The sequence below is a fragment of the Drosophila erecta genome, unplaced genomic scaffold (assembly GCF_003286155.1).
Source record: "Drosophila erecta strain 14021-0224.00,06,07 unplaced genomic scaffold, DereRS2 tig00000021-arrow-pilon, whole genome shotgun sequence".
NCBI lineage: Eukaryota > Metazoa > Arthropoda > Insecta > Diptera > Drosophilidae > Drosophila > Drosophila erecta.
The window spans coordinates 12,130,047-12,153,354 of NW_020825198.1; the positions used below are offsets into that span (position 1 = coordinate 12,130,047).

The window sequence follows — 23,308 nt, forward strand, 5'->3', positions numbered from 1 at the left end:
CGTGTTGTGTGTGTCAACTAAATGTCAACAACGAGGACATAAACCACAGCAGACGCATACAAACAAGCCCGGCAGTAAGATGGAAAATGCTGGCCCAAAATGAGGGAGGGAAAACTGCGACGGCATTTCCGAAGAAGGTGGCTGGAGTCAACCGGTTGGAAAAACAAAAGCGTAGCAGGAAAGCGGAGTATCCGCCGGAATGGCAATGGCATTGGCCCTGACTGCACTGAATAAGCCCTGGACTCGAATAACTCGAGGGCAACTCAGAGGGTCTCGACTTTGTGCGGTTTTCACTGCCATCCAAAGAAAACGCTTTTCTCACTGGAATGTCGCGGCCTGCGGTTGAATTGCACTGCCTGGCCCCACCAACAGCGCTTTGTCCTCCTCTGCGCTGTAATTTACCCCTTAAATGAATATGAATTATTTTTAAAACGGAAAAATGCGAATGAATGCAGGCGTAGAACAAAGGAAATTCATTGAAAATTGTTTTAAAACGCGCAGGTTAAAGGTAGGAGGTTGATATTGAAATGAGGTTTGATCATTCCCTGAAAGGAAAAACGTTTACGAGCTGAAATCAATTTATAGTTCAGCAATGCTGCGCTTTAAAGAAGTGCATGGTGTATAATAGATTTCTCTAAAAACGGAAGCAATTCAGAGCAGAAGGGTTAAAATGGATTCAAGCAAGGACATTTTAGCACAATTTTATAGGCCTCTTAAGCTGTTAAGGAATGAGTGTTTGGGCCAAATTTTCTCAAAGAAGGTGTACAAGAAAAAGTGAGTTCTCTACCCCTATACATGCATTTTAGTACCTCATCAAAACTTCACTCTTATTGAAATTAATTTCCGAGATAAGCAGATAAGTGTAAGTGCGGAGTTAGATGGCAGATAACATAAGCACCGTCATTACGTTGCTCAGCCTCTTGCACTCATTTTGTCCACAATTTCGCCATGCTCTGCGGCGGAAAAAGTTTTTCCAGGCAACTTTCTTTTGCCATTCACTCAATGCCTTCTCCTCAGTGGGGCACAAAGCCGAAAAGTCCTTTATAGCAATTACTAAACTCTAATCCCCGGAGTGCGCCATCGGGTAATCCCCGAACCACAATTGAGGCCGAAGACCTTAAAGGGAATTAGCTAATTAAAGGTAAGTGATGGCGGAACCAAAACGGCCTTCTCCCAGCCCGGCTGCATCGTGTGTAATTGGATAGTCACGACTCTTATCCTGCCATTAGTTCCCATCCCAGCCAATGCCATACCATGTCCTGGCGCTGCCACGCCCACTTTTAGGGCAATTAAGCGATTCAATCTCCTGGCGCGTCCGTTAATCAAACGCCCATCGATTCGCAAGACAGCGCCACTAATTTTAAGCCCATCGACTAAAGGTGGGCGTGGCCAGTTCGCCTGGCAGCCGCAAACAATAAATTTGAATTTCTGCTGCCGCCGCGGAAAACTTTTTAACTGTGCACGAAAACTGCCGTGGAAAAGCATCAATATTCGGGCGGGGACACACTGGAAAAGTATGACCAACAAGTTTAATTTAATGTTTATTGTTATGTGTAGTAACTTGAAAAGTCTGCGGTAATATGCATGTACATTTTAAAAAATACTCAAACAGTTTAAAGCTACTATTACCAAGACAAAGTTTTGCCGTTTGCCTTTATAATAAGTACATAAAATTATTGCACTTGCAGAATATTTTTCTGTTGGGAAAGTTTTAAAGTAAAATGATGAGACCTATCATAAATATTTCTCTCTCTGCATCTGTGTGGGTGTGCGCTTGACAGTGTGGTAAATAAATGAGCGGATACGGAAACGGTTTGGCGTTCTCCCCTCTCTTTCTCCCTGTGAGTGTGTCCCTTTCGCCGGGTCGCCACTCGGCGAATGATAAATAACGTAATTTCTTTACAACTTTTCATTCAAATTTTCGCTACTTTTAACCGCACTCCGGGCTGCGACGCCAGCTTGTTGTTAAGTAAAATAAATTGCGATTCCGTGTAATAAAAGTCAATCATAATAATTCAATGACGCGACGTATTGTTGTGCCTCGTCATTGGGCTGCCTGCAGCCATGCCCCCGTATATAAACGCCCAGACCTCCGCCCATTGAAGGTCGTTTACTGCGCCACCCACCATACACCACCCACTGGGCTTTCATAAATACAGTTCTCTGAGGAATATTTGAATTTTTCGTTGATTCATTTGATTTCCTGGCTCGAGGACTTCAACTGAAAGATGTCTCTGGCCCAAGTTTATTCTTCACTTGTGCTTGACTGAATGGAAAAGCAGAGCAGCAGCACTGCAGCACCATAATTAGTTATCATTAGTCAACTGATCAATCACTTGAGACTTGAATAGCATTCATTGAAGAGCAGTATTCAGTAGAAAAATGACAAGAATATAAATCAGGAATGCATTTTGGCAATCGTGTTTAGAGCAATAGTTTCTGAGATTTGTTTACCAACTTTGATGGCTCAGCGCAACTTTTAATTAGTTAAATTAATCTGGTGAAACCCATTATAGAAACGAGAAGCACAAAGTAATCAGTGGTAAATTGAATTATTAAATATTTATGTGTACGTTATTTTCTGACACCGTGTTATTAATTGTTGATAATGTAAAGCATTTTATCCAGCCATGTAACACACTCTATGATTTGGAAATTCATCGGTGCACACACGCAGCATCTCATTGAAATATGGATAGTCCTCCGGACACTTTTTCGAGCTCATCGAACGATTATCCTGGCAGATCGTGAACTCCCGGCAGCCCGTGTTAATGGTGGCCACCATTAACTGGTTCCAATTGCCGCAGCGGTCGTAGGAGCAGCTGTTGTCCCTCGGCGCGCCACACCGCTGGCTCCACCACTCAAAGTGCTGTCCCCAAGGACAGCTGCCCCACTGGCCCACGTCGAACTGCGAGGTGCAGGAGTAGTAGCCGTGGCAGGTCATCAGATCCGGCAGGAGCTGCACTCCGTCTTTATCCCTTGGATAGTACTTGGAGCAGATATGATATGCCGTGGAGGGTGGCTTCGGCAAGTTCTCCTCTTCCTTGGAGCAGTAATGTGGCAGCCAGGACTGGCAATTACCCGATTTTCGGTTAAAGTATCGACCGACGGAGCAATTCAACTGGATGCCAAATCCATTGTGGCATTTATAGAAGCTTTGACAGCTATTGGGATCGGCCATAAGTGAGCCATCTTTCATATGGGAGCAGATATTATCCTGCGGACAGCCGGAAACCTCCTCGAGGCAGGTCTGCTGCTTGTTGCTGAACACCTGGCCCACACCACAGTCGCCCCAAGTGGGATCATCAAAATCCTCGCACTTGACGAATCTCCGGCAATCCGCCGGATCGGCTACGTAGTTCCACGGCTGGAGGCTGGCGCAAATCTCCGAGATCTGGGAATGACAAATCGCATTCGATTCCCTCTTACAGGTTGAGTCTCGGAAACTGTACAGTAATCCTTCAGTGCAGCTACGTCGCTCGGTGAGTTTGTTGTCCTGGCAAAATCCCCAGGCCTGGCAGTCACTGGGATCGCCAATGTAGCCGGTTCCAGCCCACAGTTTGCACTTGTCCTCCATCGAAAATCCTCTGATTTCGGCCAGTAAGGCCAAAATTACACCCAAGTGGAATCCACATTGCGCAACTACGATGAGCTATCTTTAGTCTCTGGCCATTCAACACTCCTCTTTTAGTACCTCTCATTTTGATTAGACCGCCAACTGTTCCGGAACTAAACGCGTACTGAACTCGCTTCCCAATCTATTGCTTTATTTAAGAACAGAAACTATCTTGGTCTTGTTTGTAGATACCGAAGCAAGCTGATAAGAGGGAACATATTTTCACAATGAAATTAGAAATGTTTCGGCTGAGTGACAAGCGGATAAGAAAGTGTCGATTACCCTTTCTTGTCAAATGCTCTTGTCAAAATCGTTTTTGGGAAACCCTTTTATTGCACTTGCTCAATTGATAGAGTGTAATGTGAGAAACCTTGTAGATCTCGCAAAATGAATAATAAGTTGCGAAGCTGATGAATTTTAAACAGTGCAGTAACGTGTGTCACTTTCAAATGTTATTTCAGTCAGCAGTTGAATTCAATTTTGTTTAAGCAAATATGTACTTTTACACAAGTTGTTTGCCATGAAAATGTAACAAGGTAGAAGTGAAAAAATCTGTAGCATATTCTGCAAGGCCTTGGCTAAGAAGCGAAATTCTGCAAAAATGTTGATATAAGTTTGTAAGTCGAATAAAAAATAATAGATGTGTATACAGTGAAAAAGTGGGAAGTGCAAAAATTAATATTTGTGGAGCTTTCGCCGAGGAATGGCTAAGAGTGCAAATTTATTGTTAAAACTTCAAAACAACTTCAAAAAAGTTGTATTTTTCCCATAGATGTTAAATAAAACAGCGAAAATGAACATTATTTTCTGTAGTGCAAATTGCAAGCAAAAATTCGCTTATCCAAATACGCTTATCGGAAAATATGAGACGCATGCATAAAGAGAGGTTTGAATGTGTGTGATGGTGATTGTGCTTTTCCGAGTCCTTTGCATTGTTAGCGAACTTCCTGCAGGAAAGTGGAAATATCGGAGGAGGAAAACGACTCGGAATGGGAATGGGAAGGTGCCTCAGTGGCTTGTCGCAACTTAAACTGCTTAGCATCGATTGGGTGCACTTATTGACATTTTATGCTTAAGGACATGCTTAATATCCACAACGTGCCATCCGAACTGCTTCCACTGCGCGCCTTTAAAGTCCTCAGGGTGCTCCAGTGTCGGCACAGTGGAAAAGTTAAATGGTTTTGCCTCCAAATAACTTGAATAGGTTCATCGTGAATAAACTACAAAGTTAAAATTGAACTTATGCGTAACCCCTGTCTTCAAAGCGTACTGAATGTAAGTAGTCAAGTATTCCCCATTTTCAAACTTTAAGATCGTACAATGTTCAACTAAGAATGCTAGGCTAAGAATATAAATATATCTGCCATTTATTTTGTGTTGCCTCTAATTCACCTTAAGTACTTTCACTTCAAAGAGGTTTCCCAGCTCCACAGTAAGTGCGGAAAAGCAGTGAGAAACAGTTGCCATCGGCGGATGCTGTCTAGGGGCATAGACATACGTATCTGTGTGTACTCCTAAATGCAAATGGCTGCCAGGCATGTGCCCCCCACTCCTTTGGCTCTCACCACTTCCGGAACTCAAGGCCGCTGGTCCCAGTGGCGGCGCCGTTAGCTTCCGTTTCCGCCCACTCCTCCGCAGGACATTTATGGTGCTCATCAGCAGCCTCGTCGATGCGGAGACCATCTGGCGGCCACCCGACCAAATACTCGCCGTAATTCTCTTTTCAATCAGTGGCTGGCTGCCTATTCCCCGGGCAGGAGCCAGGCTCCATATCCCCATGTCCCTCCATTCCGCTACACTTACAGTGGCCAATTGTGCGACTGAGACTGAAGCCGAGCACTTCATAAGTTTAAGGATGTACTAAGAAAAAAGGTAGTGCAAAATGTTTAGAAGGATCAATTTTGAAAAGTACTGAAATTCAGTTTTAAGTACTTTTAAAATAGCAATCAAAAGGGCGCTTGTTTTGAAAGAGGCAGTTATTTTATATATTTTGTAGAACTTTAGGAAGAAATATTTTCATTATTCTCCTTGTGTCGAGGGTCCTTCTATCAGTCCATCCATTTGCCACTGCCCCTCTGTCCTGTTCTGGATTTTTGTGCTCCTTTTCGAGGGCTCTTTGTAATTTTCCCCACATGTTCACGGCTTGAATATTTTATGGCCTTAAGTACTTTCGGTTGGAGCCTTTGCCTGGCCTTGTGCGTTTTCACCTTTCACCCCGTACATAAATTCATTAGGTTAGTTTGCTCTTGGCTTCTGGTCATTGTTTGGTGTTTGTTGGGCAAGGAGTTCCACTTGTTGAGACTGGGGCTCCATTAACATACCTGCAATGATAAGAAGCAGGAGGAAAAGTCAGTTTTGGCCGCAACTTGATGATATCAGAAACCCAAAATGGCCTGAGTGAATTCCCTTTTATTTTTATTCGTGAAAGTATCGATTTAAGCTACGCCATAAATATGTAAATTCCGTCTTAATTGAATGATAAATCCATCGCTATTTCCGAAATAATTAAAATATACACGTTCCGTGTTAATGCATCACGTGTTTATTGCAAAATCAATTAAGCTTCAGTTCATGGTTGATTTATGGGCCACAAAATATTAATTATTTTTGATAGTAAACAATTATCCGTGTATTAACTTATAATCTTGATACTTGGCATGCTCTTATTTTCATTCCTTTAAATAGTTGGATACTCGCTTCGTATCTTTAAGTATATAAAATATTCAAGCGCAATTTTGCCAAGCCATAAACCTCAGTAAGCGTTGAAAGCGGACATTAAGCATTTTGCGATAGCGAAACATCTTCAGCACAAGGAGCCACTTGGGCAACAGGAAAAATGAGCTCCCGCAAAGTCAGCAGGTCAAGGATTAACACGCTTCCTCCACCTGTCTCATATAACTCATTTTAATTAGGTTAAATATGCAATAGAAAAATGAAAAGTGCCGAGCCAAGCGAAGCAAGGGGCAAAAGGAGAAGACACAAGCTCCCAGCTTCTGGCCCTTGTAACCCCACCGAGATTCCGGAAAAGTGTTCGCCGGGTGATGGCGATGGGTGGTGTTCATAACAGGCAGGCAGCTCAATGAGATGCAAAGGACGATAAACAAGTCCGCCAGCAAGGAGGATGCTCCGCTGGCGAAATAAGGTCACGGGTCCTCAGCTTGAAGGCGAAGACGCGGCGCTCGGCGGCAAAATGGCCAAAGGAAAACCGCCTGGCCAAAAGGCGGCCACCAAGTCATATTTTCCTTGGCCCAAATGAAAACGCCAAACAAACACGAGCGTAAGAACCGCAGCCAAGCAAGTTGAAATAAGAATTATGGGGGCCTTCCTGCCAGTCGATGGAGGAGTTCGGGATGGGCCACGTACTTGGAGTATTTTGCCAAAATTAAAATTTATGAACAGATAAAAAAGCGTTAATGGCCACTCGCAAAGGTCACGACTGGACATACAGTGGGTCAAGATGGCAGGGTAAGTAGACTGCTACAGCGCTTTTACAGCATTTTAGTTGACTAATCGGTAATAAAATTGTTCTGCACTGCTAAAATAGGGATGATATAATAGCTTATAATAGAAAATTATCATAAAAGAATTCCCGCTTTAAGTTTAAGCACATCTTCCCATGATTTGTATACTAAAAAGTATAATTTTTATATTTGTTTCTCTTGATAGTTAGATGCATACCACTGTGCCGGCTTGGTGTTAGGGTGTTAGAATCTTCCGCGAGCGTGGCAGATGTAGCAGAGTGGCCCGGGATGCGAAGTGGATGTGGCTGGGAGGAAACCACAGCGAGGCAACGACAGCGACCGGCCATAAATGTTGCATTTTTATCGCACGGTCCTACAGAGCTCTAGGTGCCTTTGCCATGGTCCAGATGGGCGCCAAAGTGCCACGCCCCCGCATTTTGCGGGGCTGGGCTGGGCATTATAAGGTGTAGGCACTTTGCCAGGGAGCCACGTGTTGACTTAGTGTGGCGCCACCTGGGGAGAGGTTGCGGCAGCTCAGCCATAAGTTATCAGGGTCAAAGTGCATGGGTGGCGGTCGCAAAGTAAGACAATAAGAAACATGTAGTACTTGAGGTTATACCTCGCCCAATTCTGGCCTTGCACACGTGTCTGTCAGTGAATTATTTGGAAGAGACGCTGGAATTTGGTATTTAGCATTAATAACAGAGCTTACTTTGAATTAGTTCCCTGGAATTTCTTGTATAAATAGAAACATTAAATTTCTTTGTTAAATAAATGAAAGAGCATTTTAGAGCTGCCATGAGCTAACGTGCTAGACATGAGTGAAGTTTCCATTTGGGACATTAAACCCTTGCAATGGGCCTCCATAATTCAAGACCGAGGGACACATGTCTAACTGCCGTGCACACGAGCGATTGCTCCCCTGCAAATGGGAATGGTGGTGTTCAAGGCTCCAAAGTCGCATTTCTCGCTCTTGAAACAATGTCGACTCGTTGACAAGCTCCTCAAGTGCACCTTCGCACACTCCCCAGATGCTTTGTGCCAGGGCCATGGCATCCTCCATCCAACTCGACGATGCTAATGGCATTCGCCAGTTGTTGCTGCTGCTGACATTACTGATGTTGCTGCTGCTGCTTCAAGTGCTGCTGCTACTGCTGCTGCTGCACTCGAAGAAAATATTAGTAAAAGTGCCAAAAAGAACGCACTACGCTTTGTCAGTGTTTCATTGCATTTAAAATCGTATTTTTAAGACTGTTCCTAAGAAGTAATCCGTTTTCATCACTATCACAATCACTAACTCTCATTATTTTTAGTACCCAACTATTTATATATAAATTAAACATTCTACGGCCATGTATCTGCTTAGATTTAAAGCCTTTAGGAAGCAGCGAAAATGTGTGGCCAGAAATTTAAGCACGTTTGTATGGGCGCTTTGTACTTTGTTTGTACTTTGAGACTTTTGGGACAATGCTGTGCTGAGTGTCCTTTCGCAACCGATTTTTCCTTTTCCCGGTCACGCGCTGCTGGATGAAGGGCCGAAAGGAGCACCATGGGCATTGGAGGTGGGAGCCACTTTGGCCAGATGCAAATGCGCGTGAGTGGCGCCTGGGTCAACTTTTTCCATGGCACGGGTTGACTCTGAGATGGGTCTTTGTCGGATTCTCGGGGCGGTCGTGTTGTTGGTGGCGTTTAACGACCTTTTAAATGTGCGTCTAATTATGTTTACGTGCTGCCCCGTGCGACACCGAAAAAGCCCGAGAATGGATGGCTAAATTGCCAGGCGAATGGCTGAAATGGGTTAGCCGGCTTGGGCATGGTTAGGTGGGCGTGGTGGCGTGGGCGGGTTGACTTGGCACAAATCCATTTGCTCACAACTTGTTAATAATGCGAGTTTACGGTCATTCGTCCCAACGTGACCTATCCTCGGCGAAAGTATTGTTTAAATTCGTAATTGGATGTGTACCCAAGTGGGCAGAAATATTACCTTCACTGGCAGCACCTTTTCGGTTTCGAAATTCAGGGTTCTTAGCAACTAGAACAACCCCAAACACTTTCTTTGATGCCGAAAGTTAACTTATTATTTATTAATTGTTGTTTTTTATTGCGCTCTGCCTATGCCTTTTTCAAAACCGCAATTACTAGAAAAAGGGATTTCTTTACTGCTAATGACATTACTTGAATACCTAATTATTTTGACTTGGCTACAATGTCTCACTATTACTCACTGCGATTCAATGCATTAAGTTTAAGTGAGTGGAAGTCTGCCCAGAGGGGAATTTGCCTCAAGAAATGCTCTTTCCGGTAGAGCAATTTTCATTGAAGATATTCGTAGAAGCAATAAAGCAATTTCTCCTGGTCCTTCAGCGAATGGAGACTTAAATTTCCAATGGACCAGCCTTCGTTCTTGTCCAATGAACTAAACAAAACGCTATTAAATTACGCTGGGGGTCGAAAAGTCCTTCACGTTTCGCCGTATCCTTCCAGCCACCTGGCCACCTGGCCTCTCACCTTCGCCGTGCTGAGTGGGCCACGGACTGACCTTTGACCTTCGCAGCAGCTGCCCCGAGGAGGGATATTAATTTCGTACTTTTAAAAGCGACCCTGCCAGCTCCCGGGGGCTTACTCGATACGAGGATGCTTTTAAAATAATTATTTCCCATATTGCCATATGGCATGTTGTGTAAATTAATAATCTGCATATTGGGGGTTTGGGTGTTTGGGGTCCTCGGCTTTCTCGCAATGTTATGAGTACAGGTACATAAAGGAAAGCCCGCCTGAATAATTCATAAATTGAGGGCGGGCAGGGCGTAATATCGCCTTTTAATAACCAGCGAATTGGGCACCGACGAGCCGCCGATAAAATCGAATCCTTCCCTTATGCCTGCGCCGAAAAGCATTTATCTTGTGCAGTGTCCTTGCCACCGGGATGCGCCCCCTTTTTAATGGGTCTTTCGACGAATATTCAAGCATGAGTTGTTGGTTTGGCAATATGGGAATGAAACGATTGCAGCGCGTTTATTGCATCGCCCAGCATCGCAACAAAATGTTTTATTCGCCAGACAATAAACCATAAATGCAAACATGAGGCAGGATCCGCAAATCTGTGCTGGCATAAAGTGTATAAAGCTGGAAGGATACTGCCAGGATATATATTTCATTCGTTCTCTCCGCGGGTAATTAGAGATACACGGTTAATGGAGCGCATTAACTTTATTGGCTCGTCTTAGTCAGGTTTCTGCGGATGCCAAGCAAAGTTGAATGCAAATAACGAAACATTTTCTTGTTTATGTCCGCAATTAACACAACGATTCGCTGGAAGCTAATTTGAATTTCACAAGCATGTTTTGCGAATTAAATGTTTTTTGTGTTCCATCTCTTGCGATTATAAATTAAAAGCAAATGCTTCAGAAGCCAGAAGCTTAAGGACCGCAAGCAAAAATACATTCAATTATAAAATAAATAAAGCAAAGCACTTCCACCTTTTACATCTTGGCTAAAACTTCCTGGAATTAATATTTTTAGTCTAACATCCAAGCTCCGTTTCGTAATAATACCATCAAACGGCAATCCGGAGTGAAAGTCCCCAAAGTAAGAGCGGTTCTCTAATGAGGGAAACTCATTTGGGTAAAAGCACAAAGCAAAGCATTCCGCCCATTAAGAGGCATAATAATAAATACTTATCACCGGAGGAGCCCAGCGGGGGCAGTTGGGTGGGGAAAATCGCAGCGAGCATATTGTCGCCGCACCACCGCCCACAAGCCACCCAACCACCGCCCACTTTCACTCACATTTCTCACTTTTCTCCGCACGACGCACAGATGTGTGGCAGCAAATGCCGTAAAACAAATGTAAAGTGAAATTGCTCTCGCTGTTGCCAGCAAACAGCGGCCACGCCCACGCCGACCTGTTCGCCCACGCCCACAACAAAGAACGAATGAATTTCGGGCAGTGTTGCGTGTGTGTGTTTACACACAGAAAAAATATAGAAACGAAGTTTGCAAGCCATATTACATTAATAATTTCTATTATATTATTATATTTTAGGAAACCATGTAGGTGCAACTGTAACAACTTTTGTAAGGTATAGATTTATTTGTTTGGGTATCCGGAAATTTGTCTATGTGTAAGCCTGCATATGTGTGCGTGTCGACAGACGGATGCGGAAGCGGATGTGAAAAGTGCAGTCATAAATGTGCCGTCGCCCTTTCCGTGAGATGTTAATAATTGTCGACCAAAGGCGCTGCGGTGGTTGGTTGGTTGGCTGGTTGGTTGGTTGGTAAGAAACGAATTCGGTATCATTTTGGCCCTCCACAGCAGCCATGCCAACGAACCGGAGATGAAATTTTCAAATTTTGCGTACTTTCTTTTCACTTTATGGCGTTTCTCCTTGCTCCGCGACCTCCCAGGGGCACGGCTTTGTAATTATGACAAATGCCAAAAGTGTGGCGAGTGTGTGCGAGCACATATTTGACTCAGTGTGTGGGTCGCGGGACTTCTGATTTTGTGCATTGCTGTTTCTACGACGGAACTGCGCTAAGCCCCACAGTAAACATAAAAATCCCCAGGAAATCCGCATCCACGTTAACTACTAAATCAAAGTGCAGATTCGCCCGGGAGGTAAAAACTAATTTGAAAAGGAATTGTTATGTACGAGTATGAAATTGGGATTCAACTGGACTGCACAACGCTTGTTGTTTCCCTTTTATGCAATTTGAAATGCTTTGCTTGCGCATGTACATTTAATTGAATAATTCTGTTGGGTTATGATGGGTTATTACAACCTTCATAAATAAGTGGGGACTTAAATGAAATATTATTCTTCCAGTTTGGTTTCCTGTTGCTTTGTTTATTTCCTGCAAAGTCAATACTTACGCTATCCTCCGGGCCTGTCAATTACATCCATTTCTATAAAGACACGGCATTCGGATGCTGATGGCCGGATATCAATTTTCTGGATTCCATCGAATGGATCTATGAATTTTGCATCTGCTAGCTTACTGTTTCTGTCTTGGCTGCAATGAAACTTTGCTCTCAGGCATAATAAATTTGCCGTGTCTGGATGCCTTTGCGTCGGATGGAAAACTTGTTCACAGTTCAATATTTTCCAATTACATGCACGTATCCCTTGGCACTTGGCCCAATGTACCACCTTCCCGCTCCACGCAAACACTCGGGAGCAAGTGTGCGAATGCTCGGCATTGAAATGCGAACTTTAAATTGAATTTTTGCGGTTTGTCATTGTTCACATCCGGATTCTGTGTACGGGCACAATCGCTGCCTTGCACCGACCCACATATGAACAGCAATAGGGATGTGATCCCTATTATAGGATGATCGCGAAAAACCAGATCCGCAAACCATTGCAGCGCTCAAAAGTAGGCAACATTTTTGAGCCGCTTTCGGTATGCGCAGAATACTTTCAGACACTTTTCAATTTTATAATTCCAGAAATTTCTGAGTGAATTATTAAGAGGATTATGCAATAAATATGTATGTTTATATAATTATAATTTATATTATATATCTATATTAAATACTATTTAACACATAAAAGTTCTTATATAACGATATCTGGCCATCACTATTTTCTGGTCACTTGTGTGCGTTAAAATGCGTTTCTAATTCAATTTGCTGTCAACGCGGTGGCCAAGCAAAAAAAAGTGATTGCGTCCAGGCCAGTTGCGCTTTCAGCGGACAAATATCGTGTGGGCGTGTCATGTTTGCCCTGCCGCCCCCCGCCGATGACTAACTTTTTGCGGTTTGGAAAATTATTTTGCTGTAAGTGATATCTTTTAATTTGCGGAAATTGCACCACGAATTGTTGCCGCTGTCACATGGGGCAGACTTTAAAAGCCATCGACAGTGCCATTGCTGTTGGAATATGTTTGCATTAAGCGGATTGCGAGCGCGAATCGAATAATGAATGGTTCCTCGTGGTCCTCGCCCCTTGGATTAGTCATGTAATGCGATTGCCGCCATGCAAGCGACACAATAGAAATTTAATTGGAATTTCGGGCTATATAATTATGCCAACGATTTAGGGATTACAAGCCGCGCTGGGATGGTAAAATATTAAATATTGTGTAAGTTATTGTACAATGTGTGATGCTATACAACTAATTGGTCTTTTTGGCAAAGTAGCCCATTTAAAACAGATAATTAGTGCAACATTTCCGAACGAGTTCTCAACTCCTGCTCAAATTAAATAATAGAGCTCAGGCTCTAGTTGCCTTTGTCAGTTGGCAAGCATTTACCAAGTGCTCAGCACACACTCACATCATGCTTCGTTTATATCAGCCGTCGTTCGGCTTACGCTGCGTATGCGTAATTTTGCAGTCAAGTCGGCTGTTTACAGAGCAATTTGCATGTTAAGCCAACATTTTCAGCCGCGGGCCAAGCATTTATAAAACGAGGTTACCACATTAACGTCTTCACAGCCGCAGCGGACAACTTTAATATGTAAAATTGAGGGATTCACAATTGTATTCAAAGGATATATGAACTTCTCTAAGCTGAAAAATGTATTTATTTCAATGGGATTTCAATTACTCACTTTTTCTAACTTGCGAAATCCATTTAAAAGCTCTTTAAACTTGGCTGCAAGACTTTTGAGTCATTTTAATTTATTCTTAATCACTAGGATGTTTTTCAGCGGAAATTTGATTGTTTTGTTTTCATATTTAATGGGGCTAAGCTCATCTGCTGCGGAATTGGAAATTCAAAATGTAATTACTTCATAATCTTATATAACACTTGTTTTAGAGGTTTTTAGGGCCGTGGGGCACACTGCCTTAATAGACAGTAACATAGACTTTGACCCCTCCTTATACACACAGGAAAAATGATTATGAAATTTACCAAAAATTTCTTAGAAACCACGCTTTTGAGCTCGAGTACTTTATATTTCCTTATGGAAGTCATCCGATAATTTTCCCTGTATTTTTCCCCGGGGTCCAGCCATTACCAGCTCTTCAGCGAACCTGAAAGAGTTCGTCATCAATATGAATTGCAGATACTCAAAATGCAAATGAAATTCGCGGAATTAAGGCAAAGAAAACTTCCTCTTCAGACTTGCGGCGTCTGGAACGTGCCCGCAATTGAGAGATCCTGAATTTGAATTTCAATTATATTCGGCCCGTCAATCGTCATTTGAATGCGATGCGAATGTCTGGCCCACGCGGCGAGTCGATGCCATGGCAATTAAGGAGCATAATTAAGTGTATGCCAATGCCAACCAATGGCATCGAGGCTTATCACGGACGTATCACCAGGCAGCAGGTTGTTGTTGTTCTGGCCAAGTTGATGTCAATTTAAATGCAAAAGGCCTTTGGAGCCAGTGCGAAGAATGGCAGCCGAAATGTGCCAAACTGGCAGTTTCACTAATTGCGAGGTGAGGCAATGGGAGCTGAACAGGACATGGACATGGAAGGACGACTCCTGGACGAGTCAGCAGGACAATCACAGCTAAGCCACTGACCGACCGCATGCAAAAAATATACACTCAAATCAGTCTTTCACCATTTATGTGCCTCCTAAAACAACAAATAATTAAATTGCGGAAATAAATAATAAAAGTGATATTAGATACTTAAAGGAAACGCTTAAATAAATTGAGGAAATAAATAAAAATTAAAAGAATATTAAAGGTTTTAAAATAGGTAGAATACCAACACATATATTGTTTGTGGAGTACCCTTGTTATTAAATATCATTATTAACCTATTTAAAACCCAACCTATTTATGGATTTAAATGTATATCATAGTGTGGAGATTTCAATAATTTGTTTGCAATTTGCTGTAATTTTTTTGCGTGCATGGCATTTTGCCACGTTAGTTTTAGGAGGCCTGCACACACTGCAAAAAGTGAACTAAACGGGCGGCGGGAGTTGCCCCTGATTTTGTGACTGGTTGCCTCTGCTTTCGGCCACTTGAGGCTGCAGCTGTCGCTTAAATGGCCGAGGACCTTGTGGAATTTTGTAATTAAAACGACGAGGATTACATTAGCACGTACTCGCCAAGGGCGACCACCCACAAGCTCGCACACGTGGAACAGCAGCAACTAGTGGTCAGTGGTTAATTAAAGAAGGGCGCTGGCAGGGGCGGGGGGCGGTGGGCGGGGAGCGCACTGGGGGGCAGTGGAAGCTGGCCAAACAATTGGGATGCCTCGTGGACCACGGGGTCAAAGTTGTTTTCTATATGAAATATTCGCATTGACAGCCTGCTGGCCGCAGGACATCGCCAACATGTCCTGCACACAATGCGTACGCACTTCCGCAGGACGACGAGGGTAGGCACAGTAAACAAACGAGAAAAGGGACGAGCTGTGTAAGCATCCACTTTGTAAATCTGCCAACGTTTACACATCGCAGGGGGCAAGTTTTTGGCGAAATGCCATTAACTTGGGCGTAAAGTTTACCAAAGAAATAAAAGCATTTCCAGCAATTGTTTTGTGAAGAATTAGGCTTTGTTTGATGTGTTTTCGTTTTCTCACATTTTTTTTTAATGAAGTTTGCTTGTTGTAGATACGTACCTTCTGTGCTTTCATATATATTTTTCTAATATTCTCGGGCTGTTTTTAGATAGTTCAGATAAGCTTAAAGAAAAGCTCTAACTACATAAGTGTATGCGCATCTACCTTCATGCACAAATTTGGTGACTTAGAGCATTTTCATGGAAAATATTTCCTTACCGACAAAGTCATTTGATATTTTCTGGCAGCAGCTAAGCGCCTTACAGTCAATTAGCACGGAGAAGGTCCTTTTCCGCCCAATACTTTCCGAGCTGCCCTCGCAAAGCTGCTACGCAGTGACCTCTGTCATTGGACAGGTGTTGTTTTTGCCTCGCCAAACGGCTGTGCGTGTGTGCTGGTGGGCGGGCTGCCACGCCCCTGCTGCAAGGATGCACTCGTCCAGGATACCACTCGTGTGTGTGTGGGTGCACATCCTTTCATGCTGCAGGTGCTGTCCATAAGTTTACCTTTCAGTAGAAGTAATCGTCAGAAAGCTGGCATCAGACATGCCATGCGATCTGCTGAATATACGAGTATATAGCTATATCGAGTTTATATAGTATATGAGTGTGTGCTATATGAACAGCTTCTGTCGACCGGCAGATAAAAACGTCACTGCCGATGGCGGGAAATTGAAAATGCTGCACGTCCCCTCCTTTGACGATTCACCCAGTGCAGTATTGAATATCGCACAGCGGCCTTTGAAAGCGATGCCTTCACAAAAGAATTAATTCTATGACATTTTAAAAGTCATGTCAGTAGGCTTACCCACTCACAACGCTCTTGAATGCACTTGAATAATGTATTTTCCTGGCCATGTTGTATTCACAAATAACTCTAACTCTTCTATACCCGAAAAATATTGTATTCTGTAGCAGCAACAATATTTTGATGTATTCTAACAAATATTTCTCGTTATAATCCCTGGCATATTTTCATTGCCGCAAATGCACACTGGCCTTCATGACAATAGTATCACATGCAAATATTGTTCAGCTATTCTACAAATTTTAGACCCGTGCCTTTTATTCCACGTTATTTAAACTATCATGTATGCTAAAATAAAGGAAAAGACGTTGTAAGTAACCATTTAAACCTGAATACCAGCTCGAGGTTAAGCTCCAGATTAAATGCCATGTCAGAAGTGTGCCCACAACTCTCTCGACTTATGACTCCATATGCTAATCCCGACTAACTAACCAAATAATCACATATATCTACATACAGCGCACGTGGCCCGTGGCGAAACTGTTATTGTGTTTGTCTTATGTAGCAGATACATTGAAGGTCGGGTTTTCCCACCGCAAATTCGGTGGCAATTTAGCGCGGTGACAACCGTAATTAATTCGAGAGACATATTTGGCCTGTGGGCCTCTTTGGCTTCACTGTTGACACTCGCGAATGACAGACAACCAGCACAAACGAATCAGGATGTGTTTCTCGAAGGAGAACTCTCCAGGCAGAAACATAAATGTTTTCAAGATGATATCAAATATGGAAAGCAAACGAAACCCACATGTAGAACGCTAATTATTGGGATGCGTGGCAAGCCACAGATCTAACCAGAATTTATGCATTCACAAAAGCACAAGCAAGATAAACAAAATACCTCTCTATATGCATAAAACACTTTCTTTTATTAAATGAAGGGGCGTGCCTAATGGGGATAAAGGTCAGCTATAGCATGTACATTATGCATTACTGTTATTCGGTTTATTAAAGAGATTTTAAGAAATATATTTTATTTAAGCACCACATGGCGTATGAGTGATATAATAATTCGACACACGATATCTTACATAAGATGTGCAGTAATTACTGATTACAGATAGTGAGAGATGTAGGGAAAAATGTGTATACATTATATATTATATATTACCCCCTTTTCCGAATACGCCCATGTGCTGAGTACAAAACGCGGACGTGAATTGTGCTTGGCGATAAGTACATGAAACGCACTGTGTGTGTGCCTGTGTCATGTGCGGTCTTGCAGCTTTGTAAGTTTAAGTGGTAGATATTATTCAAAAGGAATTAAGACTGAAATGAAAAGCTTGTCGACGACGGCAGCCACGAGGCACAGCGGGAAAACTGAGGAAAATGGGGGAAAGTGGGCGCAGTGGGAAATGGGGAAAGCGGGGTCTGCCAACCGCAGGACGAACGCTTTTAATAAATATGAATGCTGCGTGCATGTGTGAGTATTTTGTGACCGAGTGTGCGGCTGTCTATGTTTACCTTTTGTTTGTCTGTTGATTTTGTGTGGCTGCTTGTGACGCAAATGTCGAAGGAAATGAGCAACAGCTGCCGTGGAAGGAGGCCCAAGGATCAGCGGAGTGCAGGCTAGTTGACTAACTGTGTACACACAGCGTAAAATGGCTGAAATATGCTTTAAATAATTGAGTTCTTAGGTAAATGCAGCTCCACTTACAATAAAGCAATCACCGTAGTGACAAGTTTTGTACAATTTTAACTGAGAAAATGTTAAGTAAAAGACTTCATAGGCGTGAAGTTCCAAATCCCAACTGAGCATATTTAGGTAAAATATCTTCTTTGCATAAGGAAAACATAATTTTATTTTATGGTGTAGCTGTGTGCGGCTTTTTGGAAATGCAAGCCGGCGAACCAGCGAAGTACAAAGATGTGCGGCAGGAATTGTGGTGCGCTTAAATAACGAAGCCAAGTGTCAACAGGATAAGTTGATGCCAGCGAAGAGCGGGTCGCCCAGTGCCACCAAATGCGATTGTGGAGGACACGGACATGGATGCAGCGCCATCGGCACTTGCAGAGCCACCAGGCGAAGCCAATTTAAGGACACACAGCGCCGACTTTGCCTATTGCAGGAACAGGACCCCTGTGGGAATGCGGGTCAAAGGATCGGGGTCAGGTCAGCGGTTGGAGGTGGGGGGTCGGGGGCGGTCGGGAGTTTGCTTGTGTGGCTTTAACCGGCAATGCGGCTGAGTGTCTGGCCACATATTCGCCTCGCTGCGTGCTAAATGAGTTTAGATTGCTGCACATAAATTACCATGGACTGGCGAAGCGACAATTGCAGGCACGGCTATCGAATCAGACATGGACATGGACTACCAGGAGGACATGGACGGATCCACAGACAGAGACAGAGACAGAGACAGAGAGAGGCCATTACAAATGAAAGTCGAGGGATGCACCAAGTGGCAAGTGTGCAAGTGGCCATAGCAGATTAGTTTTGTACCATGGGCTCTAATATCCTATTTTATTACCATTTATTCATCGTTTGTCCATCTGTATGTATTAACTATATATGTATATCACTCCCAAATAACTAACCTGATTTTGACCAGCCACTGATTTACTCTGCCAGTCCAAAATTAAGTTATAAATAACCTGCTGCATATACACGTTACTATGGCTCAGTAAATTTATTAGCCCAAAGTGCTAGCCAATAATTAAAAGCTGACAGCTACAGCAATTAATTGGTTTGCATAATTTGAGATCTATTACAGCAATGAATCTATTGAATTATTGCAGATCTAGCTGCTTTAAATATTTATTACATGCAACTTCTTTTCAACCCGGTAATTCAATACAAATGCATACAAACCGAAGATCAAGAACTATTTTCATAGACTGCTGCTTCGTCTAAGTGCAATTTAATTATGTTTACTCATCATTCGCCACAGATTGTTAGTATTTACATAAAATTAGCCCACTTGGTTTTGGGAAGCAACAATGAAAACAGTAGGAATTCAAATCTGTGTCTGGCGTAATTGGTTGCTTGGCATATAAATCAATGCTGGAATTTGCATGATTTTCTCCATCCCAACCCCACTGTGCAGCCGCAAGATGGCTTTGCTTCCTGGGAACTTCGCCGCCCACTGAAACACATGGAAAATCTGCTCAAATGCCGAAAACTGTTAGGACAATACAAATAGTCCCACACGCACCCACCCACAACCACTTACACACACTAGCAATTGGCACAAGGTTGCTCTTATTTACACGGTGGGCGGTGAACAGTGGGCGGTGGAAGGTGGGCGGTAGTCTATGGGTGGTGCAACTAACAAACTGCAATCCTGTCAGGAGCATAACCCACTCATCTCAATTCATTAGGAACTAAGACAAACTGCCGGTGTCCAAATGGGAGCTACACACTCGGATATAAATGGCTTGGAAATGGGGGGCGGACTTTAAGAGCTGACTTTAAAAGGATGTTAGAGTGGCACATCTGGGAAGCAATTTTTATAGCTATAGTTCAAAGTTCAGGAAGAATTCAGTAATTTCAGGAAGAAGAAATCATAGATTTTTCTGAGTCATCTATGTTGAGAATTCTATTTTGTACCGCAGCTGTTCGTGTTGTTGCTTTTAATTTGTTTTTATGGCACCCGACGCACATTAAACTCGTACTATTTTTAATTATTTAGCACTTAGATGTATTTCCCTGTGCCAAATGCCATGGGAATCATAAAACCGTAACCGTAACTCGTTTTATTGCCGCCTGATTTTGACGGCAATGGGATGGAACTCACTAAGTTGTGCAGTTTTGTTGGGAGTTTTGGTGGCCAACCGGCTGGCAAAGTCGTTTACACGCCTCGCTCTTTAAAATTCGATCAACAGTGCGTATGCGCAATGCTAGTCTGTCAATTACACTCGGCTGTCAAATGTACGAGTCGTGGCAGTCTCGAAAATCAATTCCCCCACCTCCGCGACGCCTTCAATGGCACTCAATCAATCATAATTAACTTTCGAGCACTTTCACTTGAATCGCTTTTTAAATTGCCCTCCGCCAAGCAGCCAAACTCAAACTCAAACTCTTCTCTTCCCTTCTAAACTGAACTTGGACTTTGGTTGGGTTGGCTTGGGGTTTTGGTCTAGAACCTCCTAAAGGTCGCAGTACTGAAAGGGTTGCCACATCATGCGCAAGGCAATAAATCTCCATGTAATAAGATTAAATTAGAACAAATGAGTTCATTTGTTACAGAGCCAGCTGACGCAGCGCGAAAGTCCTTTTAACTGAAGGCAAATGGCCAAGGTCTAGCCTTTTGAGGGCTTTCAACGGCTGTAGCAACGGATAGTAGCAAAGCTTGAAATCGGTCTTGAAATCCCTGCCTAGCCCGAACTGAAGAAATAAATTATTCAATTTCTTTTAACACACATTTACTCGACTTTTAGTTGATGGACACAAGCTCAATTAAATGGTGTCGAACCTCGAAATAAAGCAAAGAAAACTCGAGTAAAAACGAACAAGTTGTTGGCTATATTGGCCATGTTAAAAAGTTACAATTTCATCCAATCATGTGCCAAATGTGAAAAAACTCAAGACCCTTTGCAAATGTTGCCGATGGGAAATAATCGGGGACTGAGTTCGAGGACGTGTCAGCTGCAATGTCGATAAATTCGCATAAAAATCACTTACAGATTTATAAACTGTCATGAATAAGCCAGTGGAGCGACCCTTTCCGATGGAGTATTAAGACCTGCAGACATATTCCAAGTTATTCATCGTTGTGGTCATGTGTTAGTCAGCTTGTGCAAACTGAGTTATGAATAATATGTGTGATTGTGGATCATTGACAACTGGGAAATTCATTGGCCTTGCCTAATTTCATTAATTTCATGCGCATTCAACGGCATCGGAAATTTTCACAGATTGCCAACGTTTTCCATTTTCCCTGTGGGGCAACAAATGGAGGTAGAGACCCCCCATCCCCCACATTTTCCTCGAGATTTATGCCGCTGGTTAGGCGGCATTCAGCGCCATTTGACCGGAAGTGACAAGTCAGCAAAATTGGCTCACTTACCTTTGGGGCTGGTGTTTTCTCCTCCCGATCCCCCAGTCCCAATTGACCTGCCAGTTGGAGGGAATACATAATGTATGTCCTGCGTGTGTACTGGTGCCGCTGCCTAATCATCCATGGAGGCATCCGGTGGCAAATGTCATACGAGTTATCGCACTGTCCTTCGTGGGTTCCGTGGAGGTCCTTGCTGCTTGTTTTGCTTGTATCCTACTTGGCATACATTAAGGAATCGATTCATTTTGGTTCGGTTCGGCTCGGAGCAATAAAAATTGAACATTAGGTCGCCGTTTCCCTGGTTTCCTCGGTTTCCACCGAAGAAGCAACGTTTATTTGAGGCGATTTGCTTGGGGCACGTTTATGATTTTGATTAATGTTCTCCGGTAGCTACCCAAATGTTTCTGTCCATCAGCATAATCATAATGTCGCAGCTAATGTTGATTTACATTTAATGTGTTGTGCTCGATTCTTTGTAGCATTTTCGTTTACTCATGCCACCTGCCCCACACCACAAAGTCACATGTGGATGGATGGTTTTTTAAAGAGGTCTCCTTGCAGATTGGGTAAGTGGGAAGTAAATACAATTTTCCTCTAAGGGCGAACATTGTGGAAAATTAGGACTCAGGACCTCAATATAAATTGAATCACTTATACGCCAACAAGTATATAAGTCGGCTTATTGAAGAAAACTATAGGTGTATTTAGTAACAGACCTTTTACTAAACTATGTAGTTAAGCTTGCGGATCAGACTAAAACAGGGATATTAAAATACTTTTTAGACTTTTAAATTAAGTTAAAAATTGTAGAATTTAGAAATTTTTCTGGACTATAGCACATTATCTTGTTTTATACCGGCTATACTTTTCCACCAAGAGTAAGTTGACAAGACCATCAACATCCTGCCATGACTGGCGATTATATTCTTTAACTTTTTCCTAAGAAAGCAGAAATGTCACCGGGTATGATAATGTTTACTGTTCACTTCCGTTTTCCCAGAATTTCCATGGTGGGATTCAGGGGCGTGGTCCAGGCCCAGCCCATTTATTTCGCCTTTCGTTATGTTTGACACTTGTCCGACGTTGGGTAACTTTTTGCTTTGGCCTCCGTCGGAGTCGCCTCCGCATTTTGTTGTTACCCCCATCTTGCGGCACGTCCTCGGGGACAAACAGGGCCATTGTTGTGGCATGTCCTGTACGTCCTTGCTGCAAATTGCTACCGCCGTTGTTTTTCATATTTTCCGCATTTTTTGCATCGTTCCAATTTTTCTTCGTTCTCTTTATTTCGCTGTTTTTCTTCATGTTTCTTCATTTTTCGCTTGTTCCCATTTATCTTTGGGGGCACGACAGCTGCCGGAATTGGGAACTTTAATGGGCCAAAGTAGCTGCAGGATCTTAAGAACTCGAATCTCATTGACAGTCGAATGCAGTTTTAATCTCTTAGGAGTAAATAAAAAGGATTTAAGCAGTCCATTGCTCGCCCAATTGGGCAGCTCTCTTTGTTCTCATTAAATCGAGACCTTATAAAGTGTTTGCACACAGCTACACTGCGAGAAAGCAAAGAAAAATGGTAGCACATTTCACAAATATTGGTAAAAAAAATCCTCTAAGTCTTTTCATATGATAGTTAATATTAGTATAGCAATTTAACGAACTGTTGAACGAAAAACTTAGGCATCTTTTTTACTTTTTTGTATTAAATAATTTTCTTCTGTCCAGGACCAGTTTGGCATCCCCAGAAATCCAGGCAGCCTGCTGGGCACCCCAGTCGACCCGGCGATTAATCAAACAAATCAATAATTCATCAAATCAACGTCAAGGACGACAATCAAGCGGGTCCTGGGCGGACCTCGTCGGATCGCCTGGACATGAAAAATCGAATCACTTGCATTTTCACATCAATTTGCTCACTTTATCCTGCCCAGCAGGCCTTTGCACAAGGGAAGCCCTCAACAA

General features: G+C 43.0%; 2 protein-coding genes across 2 annotated transcripts in view; both read right to left on the bottom strand.

Moving 5' to 3' along the window:
• Window positions 1-23,308, bottom strand: part of LOC6544700 — a 92,767-nt gene that overhangs the window by 39,699 nt on the left and 29,760 nt on the right. The gene's annotated exons all lie outside the window — the stretch shown is intronic.
• Window positions 2,621-3,751, bottom strand: LOC6544705 (peritrophin-44). Its single transcript, XM_001972423.3, has 2 exons — window positions 3,695-3,751; window positions 2,621-3,642 (listed from the first exon to the last, which is right to left on the bottom strand). The coding sequence occupies exons 1-2, from the start codon at window positions 3,699-3,701 to the stop codon at window positions 2,621-2,623; spliced, it is 1,029 nt and encodes a 342-aa protein (XP_001972459.2). The 5' UTR covers window positions 3,702-3,751.